The 9,621-nt window shown below is 41.5% G+C and overlaps 1 protein-coding gene across 2 annotated transcripts in view; it reads right to left on the bottom strand.

The window, feature by feature from the left end:
- The window catches only part of SUCLG2 (succinate-CoA ligase GDP-forming subunit beta), a 241,769-nt gene extending 232,599 nt beyond the window's left edge, over positions 1-9,170 (bottom strand). Inside the window, exon 1 of one of the 2 annotated variants that reach the window (XM_075073392.1) lies at positions 9,057-9,170. In XM_075073392.1, coding sequence (XP_074929493.1) covers positions 9,057-9,140 — 84 coding nt within the window. In that variant the 5' untranslated portion in view covers positions 9,141-9,170. Of the gene's footprint in view, positions 1-6,751; positions 6,878-9,056 lie in introns of those variants that run through there. The other variant, XM_075073391.1, reaches the window with a different exon arrangement.
- Between the last annotated feature and the right edge of the window lie 451 nt (positions 9,171-9,621).

Raw genomic sequence — 9,621 nt, 5'->3', positions numbered from 1 at the left:
AGATACTGCGCAGAACCCTCAAACTCACAGGCCTCTGGTAGAGGACCCGAGGTTGAGGAAGACACATACCACCCATAGGGGTGAGAGGGGAATTTTTTTTTCTTTTATAATTAGAATGTAATATTACGTAAGGGGCAGTTCCTCCATCTCCCCATCAGTACCACCTAAGTCTTTTGAGATACTCTTCATCTAGTTGCTGATATCAGTCATGGCACTCGTCCATTTTTCCTTTACCAGGCTCTTTCATGCCAATATTGTATATCAGGAGATTTTTTATTATTTCTTTTGTTAAGCAGCAGTAACTGCCTTCCTGGCTGCCATTTAATTGTGTTTTAGTCTCTGGACCCCACAGAGGAAGATCTAAAAGAATAATGAAATGTTTCATTGGTAATTTGTGCCCAATGTTTAATGTACTGCTTCATTTTTTAGCCAAAAATCTTTGACAACCAGGGAGAGCTAACAAATATGCTCAAAAATCTCCCTTACTCTTGCTTCCCTGCCAGAATTCATCTAAGTCTCTGACATCTCACAGAGAATTTAAGTGGACAAGAGTTAGGTACCATAGCTAAACTAAACAACAGTAAGAACATTTCTTTTTTCAGCAACACAAATTGAGACTATTGCTCATTATCTATACTCTAGAGTTTACCTGTTCTTGTAATACCTTCCCATTTTTCATCTTAGCCAGTTTTTATTCCTAAGAGCTTCCTTATTGTTCCTAAAGTATTCTGAATACACAACACATGACTGGGTGAGTTTAAAACTGCTGTTACTGAGACTCTTTCTGTGATTTCCAGACATATGCAACTCTTCCATGGACAGTTTAATCATAAAAACCTAATTCAGTTTGGGATAAGGACATAAATTAAGGTCCACTGAATCCTGCAGGTCAGCATTCCATCTACTACACTACCTTTAAGATGAATCTCAGCTTTATTAACTTAAATTGCATGGGCACTATATAAAAAGTCACATTCATTCTGCAGAGCAATAAAGCACACAGGAAAGTTGCAACATTTACAATGCAGCTTGTACAACCTCATTTAACTGATAAGAACTTGTATATAACCTTTGGTCCCTCACTGGTAGACAGCAAGAATCCATGACTTTATATTATGAAAAAACAAAAACTAAACCTGAACCATTAATTATGCAGGACAGAGAGGGTAGAAGCGAATGTTTAAATGACTGTGTTTTCTAGTGCCAATCAATAATCAGTAGTACTCAAATTAAGTAAAACCTCAAGACAGTGTGTTTCATGCAATATACACAAATGAATATATGACTTTCAGAGCAACAATTTAACACTTCATATTCACAGAACGGGCCTAATTTTGAATGCTGACTTACTATCAGGGACTTTATATTTTTGTAAGAATTCGTCACAGAATCATTAAATACACCAGTGGTCCCCAACCTTTTTTGTCTGGCGGGTGCCAGATGACGAGCCACGGAGGACCATGGCAGTGAATAAACATCCGCCGACATTGCTGCTTGTCGGTGGAATTTCAATAGGCATTGCCGCTGAAATGTCACCGACAAGCAGCATCATCCAGAGGCACTGCCGTCGAAAATCAGCACCGCTGGATGACACAGCTTGTCTGCACCATACTGGCGGATGCTCATCCGCCGGCCATACGTGGGCGCACTCAGACACCCCGGCGGGTGCCATGGCGCCCACGGGCACCGCGTTAGGGACCCCTGAAACACATCATATGCTCTATGGACCCCAAGATATTAAAAAGGAAACTTTACATAAATTAAAAGAGTTGTTTTAAGACACAGTCCACTATGCATCCACCCAACACTGAGGACATGTCTAACTACAAAATTATGATTTCTGCAGATAGTGACTTATATGTTGTCAGGTCACCAAAAGACAGACAAAAAGAAACAAAAGCTAATTCAATATGTTGGAAGATGGAGCACTGCTGCTGTCTGAGAAGTCTATGGGCAAACAGAGAGAGAATCAATCAAATAGAAAGCTGGTAATTCCCCTGTAGATAAAGGTGATATTCACTGAATATCTTTTGTTCTCTGAATCAACATACAATGGGATTAACAATGTAAAATAAATCTGTCCTTACAAATAAATGTTTGTGTGTATAAAGATGTTATCATTACCATCTGTAACTTTTCTGAATTCTCCCTTTAGACAATCAACAATATTTGGCTGTTATGTGAGACTATGTCATCAGCAGCAGGATAAATCAGAAAATAGATAGATGCTTCAGGTTATCATATACGTTGTCACACCAAGGAAGGATTTCTGCTTACAGTATGTGTTCAGTGCTTTGTCCAATCTCTTCTTTTAAATGGCACAAGCAATTGGGAGTATCAACCCTTCTTGCGCAACTGTCTAGCAAATGCCACTGTTAGAAAATACTTCAATATTCAATCTAAAGTTTTCCTCTACTTAATTTCATCCCATAACTCCAAGTCTCTAAACTATTGATCTGATTTTTAATTGAATAAATATTAATTATGGATCAGTGCATAATTACCAGCTTCTAAGTTACTGTCATAACCAGTAATGCTTACATCATGAAGCCTCACATTTTATTAAAGAACTTAAGTGTAAAAAAGATGACAGTACAGACAAACTGGTTCAGCAGATGGCTAGAAGCTTGCTTCTTCAGCAGAGCATATTAAAGAACTGGATTTGCTGGAGTAGTTCCTTAGGGTATATGCTCAGAGCTGCGAAGTATATGCTTGAAGCTACAAAAAGAGATTGGGTTGCCTGAGGGAACAATGCACTCAGATACTCAACTGAAGGCGTGGTCAGACACTCAGCAGGAGTTTGGTTAAGTAACCACAAAACTGTACAAAACAATGAGCTTGATTTAACAAAATGACATCCCTAAAAACCAAAGGAATTGACAGTTCACAATGACAGTCAACCCCTTAAAATAAATAAATAAATAAAACATTAAAAGGGTACAAAGAAAATATACAGGGAATAGTTATTCCAGCCTGACACAGGGTGGGAGAGGAATAAGTATATAAGGAGACAGTGGTTATTAAGGACCCAGGCTCAAACTCCTAAGCATTCTTCATGACTTCTGTTCTGCAGGTCATTTGGTAGACAACAGAATCAAATGGAGGTTAAACAAAATTTTCTGTTAACCTGTTTTGCAAGGATATGGCATAATATTACCAAACATGTTACCGTGCCAGAGGAAGGGAAAAAACTAAGGCAATAGGAGGGAAGTGACTTGGATACCTATACAATAAAAGAACTCTTTCAAAGAGCACCAAATTAATATTGATTCTCCAGGGACTGTCTCTACCCACGGCTATAAACAGTACTTTAGAAAGTAGATTCGTATCAATAGTTATTCTTATACTAGGCTTTACAAACTGCTAATTAAGCCAAACTATACCCATGTGAGGTGACATTTGTTTAGGTGAACTGGTTGGAAATTAATGCAGGGAGGATGAGTGTCCTTAACCTCAGAGTGTCACAATCAGAATGAGTACCCAGAAGTCCCTCTCAGCTCTCACTGCAGTGCTCTGTCCACCTGGCTTTGTCTCACTCACACATGCTCTGCTAGATACCTAAAAGACAGTCTGAAAAGTGCTCAATAGAAGCAGAATAGAAAGTAGATGGCAAAGTTTTTTTTTGCCTTTAAATAGTGGGACTCTGTGGTCACTAGCACAGAGTCTCACTGTCTTAAAGGCACAAGGGTCTATCTGCATGGAATTACTTGCAAGATCAGGGCCTATCTAAAGTTAGATTTCCCAGCGTACATTATCTGACCAAGGCAAAAATATGTTTGCAGTAATAACCACTGCTTCCCCATACCATAACAGGTTTATCATAATGTCCAATGGAACTGTCATGTCTCTGTAAATTAGCACAGGAGGAATGGGCCAAAGGTTTGCTCCACATTTTGTTTTTTTGCAAGGAAATCCAAGAAAATCTGCTAGCTTTTCATGCACTGCATGCCTGCAGAGTTCAAGGCCCTCTAGACATAATACAAGGAACTCAAGGGCAAATCTGTCATCCACAAAGGAGTCAAACTGAAGTATAGTCTGAATCTCCAAAAAAGGTTTAAATAATTTATATGGAGCTAAAGTCCCAAGGGGAAAAGTGTGAGAATTCTGCTTTTGGGCTATAATTTATTTTCAATATATCCATTCGTGGTATGGCAGAACATGAATTTTATTTGTATCACTACCTTCTTCAGATACTATTACGCTGGTTGGAAAGTCTTCTCCATTTGCAGAAACTATGGAAGACTTTTTATGGATTTTCAGTGGTTACCCTTAAAAACTTCCTAATTTTGCTAAGGCAACTGGCAAGTTTTTACAGATGACTCCTGTCCCTAAATCATAATTTGACATTTTCAATGAGGCATGAAAGAGGGAATCTTTCCTGAAGACTTGACAAGATTTATACCATGGAAGGGGATTCTCCATGCTGGCGGAGCCTGAGAATAAGGATTCACAATGAATGCTCTTCTAGACATATATGCCATATAGTAGCAAAGAGTCTTTGCTGTTTTTACAGATCCAGGCTAACACGGCTACCCCTCTGATACTTGATGCCATATAGTATGCACTTTGCACTAGAAGGCTGAAGAATTGCTTTGAGCACTTTGTAATAATCCAGTCTCAATTATCCCTTGTTTATATTCATTGTTGAAATTTAGTTCACTGTTTCTGAGACTATTTTGAAAACACTCTGTACTCCCATAGGACCCAACTCCCACTCAAGAAAAGAGGAGACTTCAATCTTGCAGGCTGGCAGTGCAGTGGGTTCCATTGAAATGTATCACAGAACGGTCTCTAGAGTATTTTTCAGAGCTCTTTATAAATATTGCTCCAAGAAGAGTGGGCCTGCATTCTCTTGTACGGGGACACTGCAGACAACTGAGATCCATGTCTTATTTTTCCTGAAGGATTTGATAAGATATAATCTCTGTAAGCAAGAACCATTGCATAATTTATTAAAAATATAAGAGAAAGGACGTTAGGAATCTGCCTATAAAATTTACTCTAACGCTTGTAAAAACGTAACAACCAACAGAAAGTTAATGTATAAGAAATGTCGTATCATTTCTGAAACCAGGAACTATGACATAAGACAAAGCTAAATACTATATACTGCTCCTTTAAAATTAAGTTTTATAGAGGAATGTGTTTGTTCCTGAAGATTTCAAAGGCAGTACCACCCACATTCATTCAAAAGACTTTTCTGTTTCAATACACTAATGACCAGTGCAGTCAGTTTTGGCAACAAGGAAAAGGATCCATGATTTTTGTATAGCACACAACACTCATTCTAGACAAAAATCATTTCTGCAAATAAATCACCAAGATTACAGGGTAGTGGGCTAAATTCCAGAACAAATATATTCACGAAAGGATACTATGACAATAAAGAGCTCCACCTCAGACAGCAAGAGGGGCCTACACAGTCCTTGTTTCTATATACAAAGTGTCCAAATTAAGGCCCCAGTCTAGCATATACTTAACTTTACTACCTGTATAGTGTTATCAAAATCAGTGAAATTACTCACAGTAGTTAAAGATTACACACATTGGTTGAAGGACTGGACTACAGACATTTTTTAATGAATTAGAAGCTAAATGGGGGGAATCATGGAACAAATGCAATAAAAACCTTTATAAGCACTGTTCTTTATTTCTTACAACAATACGCAGAGGCTCTGATCAATATAGTGCAAGACACTGAACGTACACATCTGAAGGCATTGTATCCCATTTTGGCCCATTCTTGCAAATGCTATAGGATCTAGTGCTTACTACTGTGAATAATTCTATTACCTTCTGTGGGACTACTCACAGAACTGAACCCTATCACCTGTGGTAACAGTTTACAAGGCCCAGATCCTCAGAAGATACTTAGGTTTCCAACTTTCACCGAAATTAAAGGAAGTTACAAGTTCAAATACATTTATGGATCTGGGTCTTATTGTTCAAACCGATCCACGTGGACAAATCTCTGCACCCACCACTAAGCCCTACTTAAGTCAATACAGCTTCAGACAGGTGCAAGCATCTACCTGTGCAATTAAAATTGCAGAATCAGGATTATACATTGTAAGCATCTTGTGCCAGCCAGGATCACATCTTTAGCACCAACAATGCTCTTGGGGCTAACATATAAGACTGACAGTAGTTACATTTGGATGAAAGTGTGTCCTTGGATATCAGTTTAATCTAATTGTCAAATACTACACCCATGATCTTTTACCATTTAACTACTTTATAGAAAAGTAAGATGGATATAATTGGTATAGGTAATTCTAGATTTAAAACTGAACTAGGAGTGAACTGAACTGGGTGCTGGTTGGTGAGTCTTGCCCACATGCTCAGGGTTTAACTGATCACCATATTTGGGGTCGGGAAGGAATTTTCCTCCAGAGCAGACTGGCAGAGGCCCTGGAGGTTTTTTCCCTTCCTCTGCAGCATGGGGCACGAGTCGCTTGCTGGAGGATTCTCTGCAACTTGAGGTCTTCAAACCACAATTTGAGGACTTCAATAACTCAGACATAGGTTAGGGGTTTGTTACAGGAGTGGGTGGATGAGATTCTGTGGCCTGCATTGTGCAGGAGGTCAGACTAGTTGATCATAATGGTCCCTTCTGACCTTAAAGTCTATGAGTCTAAATATATAGTCTGCCTCTGGTTACAGATGGTCCAGGCAGACATAGAAGTACTATTTCTTTTCCATTAAGCGATGTTCATGATCAACAGCGTACTTTATCTAAAATAAAACTCACATAATACTTTACTACCAGGAATGACACCTGCAGAGCAGAACAGGACTGGAAACATGCTTTGTTAGCTCTAGAGGGCTTTGCTGCTGGGAGAATATTTATACTCTGAAGCATGGACCAAAGCAAATATCTGTGCAGCTACTGACCCAATAAAAAAGGAAAAATAAAGCTGTTGGCTGCCAGTGATACCATGTCTACAATGCATGCCTAATTTTATCCCCATGATTATTACTGTACACCCTGAGCATGCAGTCCCAGTGAACACCAAACTCCCATTAACTTACAGGGAAGTTTTGCCTAATTTAAAGACTACAGGAAGTGGTTCATTAAACGTTTCATAATGCCACTAAGACCACAAAACTATGGCATGTAGATCAATTATTGACCTTCTCAGGTAAACTAGTGTGCCCTGGACATCACAGACCCAACTGTTCCCTTCGTTATACAAGTGTAATTCCCACAGAAGCCTACAGGATTTATACTCCTAGAACAAAGAGTATCAAGGGCAAATCTGATGGACTTCCCATTTTATTTTTATTCCACCATCCCAGGCATGATAACATTACTAGAAATATAGCGTCTTTACTACTGCATTGTTTAAATAATGCATTATGCTGAGTTCTTCCACAGTTAAAAACAATTAACAATAGATTTAATTAAAATATATCTTTGTATTCGGCACCATTGTCAAATAGCTATTAACAAGATAATAAGGAGCAGCCATGATACACTTTACATTTGCATTAAGAAAACTAGGAGCAGGCACCTAGGAGGGAAGATTTGCAGATGAAATAATTAGCCAAAACTAAAAGTCTACTCTAGAAACCATCTGGAGATAGCTATCAGAAGGTAGTTTTTAATTTGATTTAAACCACAATATTCACATCCTGGTTAAAATTACACAAATGTTAATTTTGGTCTCATTAAGCAATACCAAGAAAATGGATAACAACATTGCTCAGACGGTCTTTTGTAATTAAACAGGCTCCTAAAAAGAGGAACTCTTCAGTTTACCACATTTCTACATAAATGAGCCCAAACGGGAAATCCGAACAAGCAGTAGGCATGTATTTTCAGAGCTAAATCTATAGTTCACATTTTGAAAAAGGTCATATAAGCCTTGCACATAGAACAGAAGTGAAACTTAGTAGCTGTCAAACACAATAAAACTAGGTAAACCACTTTCCATTTGCTGATTTTGGCCATGTGAACAGTATGGTTATGCTCCTTTATTGTGATAGTGTGGACACTTCCTACAGCGACGAAAGGGGTTTTTCCATCAACGTAATCCTCCTTCCTGAAACTGCCATGCGAGGCAGTAGCTAAGTCGACAGAAAAATTATTTCACTGAACTAGCAGTGTCTACACAGAGGGTTTGGTCAGTTTATCTACAGCACTCAGGAGCGGGAATTTCCCCACCCCGAGCACAGTTCTTACTTTGGACCTAACTTTTAAATGTAGATTATGCCTTAGGATGTGATCCTGCAACTTGTTATGGGTTTACATGGACAAAAGGAAGCATGACCAGAATCCTCTTGTTGTTTTCTTTCTGCAAATATAATATCACGTAAGTATTTAAGATTTTAATACACTCCCAAATAAATGACACTGCTGAAGTCAGAAGAAAGCCAAGATCCATAAACTAAACAGGAAGATGTGTCTGTGCTCACTGGAGGTTACCTGTTTTTTTGCATATTTTTGACAAATCCTGCACATACTTCATTTGCTGTAAAGCTGTAAGGGCATAACCCTAAACATCAGATAACCTCTGTGCCATTATTAGGTTACTGCAGTGGGTTGCCCTTGACTTTAGGGCAAGGGCTGCCCTGACAGCACAGCAGGGGAGAGTGGAAAAAGCAGAAAACTTCTGAAACAGGAGGGCTGTGAACTTTGCAGATTTCAGCCTCTAGTCTGTATCAGCAAAGCCAACAAGGTGTCCTTGTGGCATCACAGAGACTAACACATTTATTTGGGCATAAGCTTTCCTGGGCTAAAACCCACCTCATCAGGTGCATGGAGGGGAACATACAGGAAGCAGGGACAAACTGACAGCACTTTGCAGAGTTGCCCGGGCAGGGTGCTCTGATCTACGCGCGTTAAGCACCCACCACGGCGAGGGGCCAGGAGTGGGGGCGGTGCGGGGGCCCCCACTGACCGACCCGCCCAGAGAGAGAGAGACATGTGGGGGGACATTCGTTGATCACCCCCCAGGAGGGGGGGGCACTGACCTGCCACCCGCGGGAGGACGGGGCGCCCCCACCCCCGCTCGCACAGCCCGGGGCGGGCGGAGGGAGCCGGGTGCACTCACCGCGAAACTGCTTCTCAGCAGGGCGGAGCAGCGGGCCAGCCCCCACAGCGCGGTCCCAGCCTGAGCAACCAAGGCAGACGCCATCTTAGCCGGGCCACGTGGGCTGCCCCGAGCCGGGGGAGGAGCCACCGCCCGGCCCGGCCCGGCACCGCCCCTCCCTTCGGGCGCGGCCCGCGGGCGGTTGTGTGGAGGGAAGTTGTGGGGGAGGCGTTGTGTAGCGCAAGGGGGCTGTCGGGGGGAGGGGCTGTGCGGAGTTTTGGGGCGTAATGGGAGGGGTTGTGCATTGGGGCGTCTGTGAGGGAGGGGCTGTGTAGCAGGCGGGGGTTTTGAGGTGTCTGGGGATGGGATCTGGGGTGTCGGGGGGAGGGTGGTGTACAGGGAGAGGGCTTTGGGGTGTCTGTGGGGGGATTGGGGGTGTGTGGGAGGAGAGGCTGTGTAGCTGGAGGGGGCTTTGGGGTGTCTGTGGGGGAGGAGCTGTGTAGTAGGAAGGAGTTTGGGGGTGTCTGTGGGGGAGGGGTTGTGTAGCAGGAGGAGGCTTTGGGGTGTCTGGGGATGGGATTTGGGG

The sequence above is a fragment of the Chelonoidis abingdonii genome, chromosome 17 (assembly GCF_003597395.2).
Source record: "Chelonoidis abingdonii isolate Lonesome George chromosome 17, CheloAbing_2.0, whole genome shotgun sequence".
Classification (NCBI taxonomy): domain Eukaryota; kingdom Metazoa; phylum Chordata; order Testudines; family Testudinidae; genus Chelonoidis; species Chelonoidis abingdonii.
This window is presented reverse-complemented; position numbering and strand designations above follow the sequence as displayed.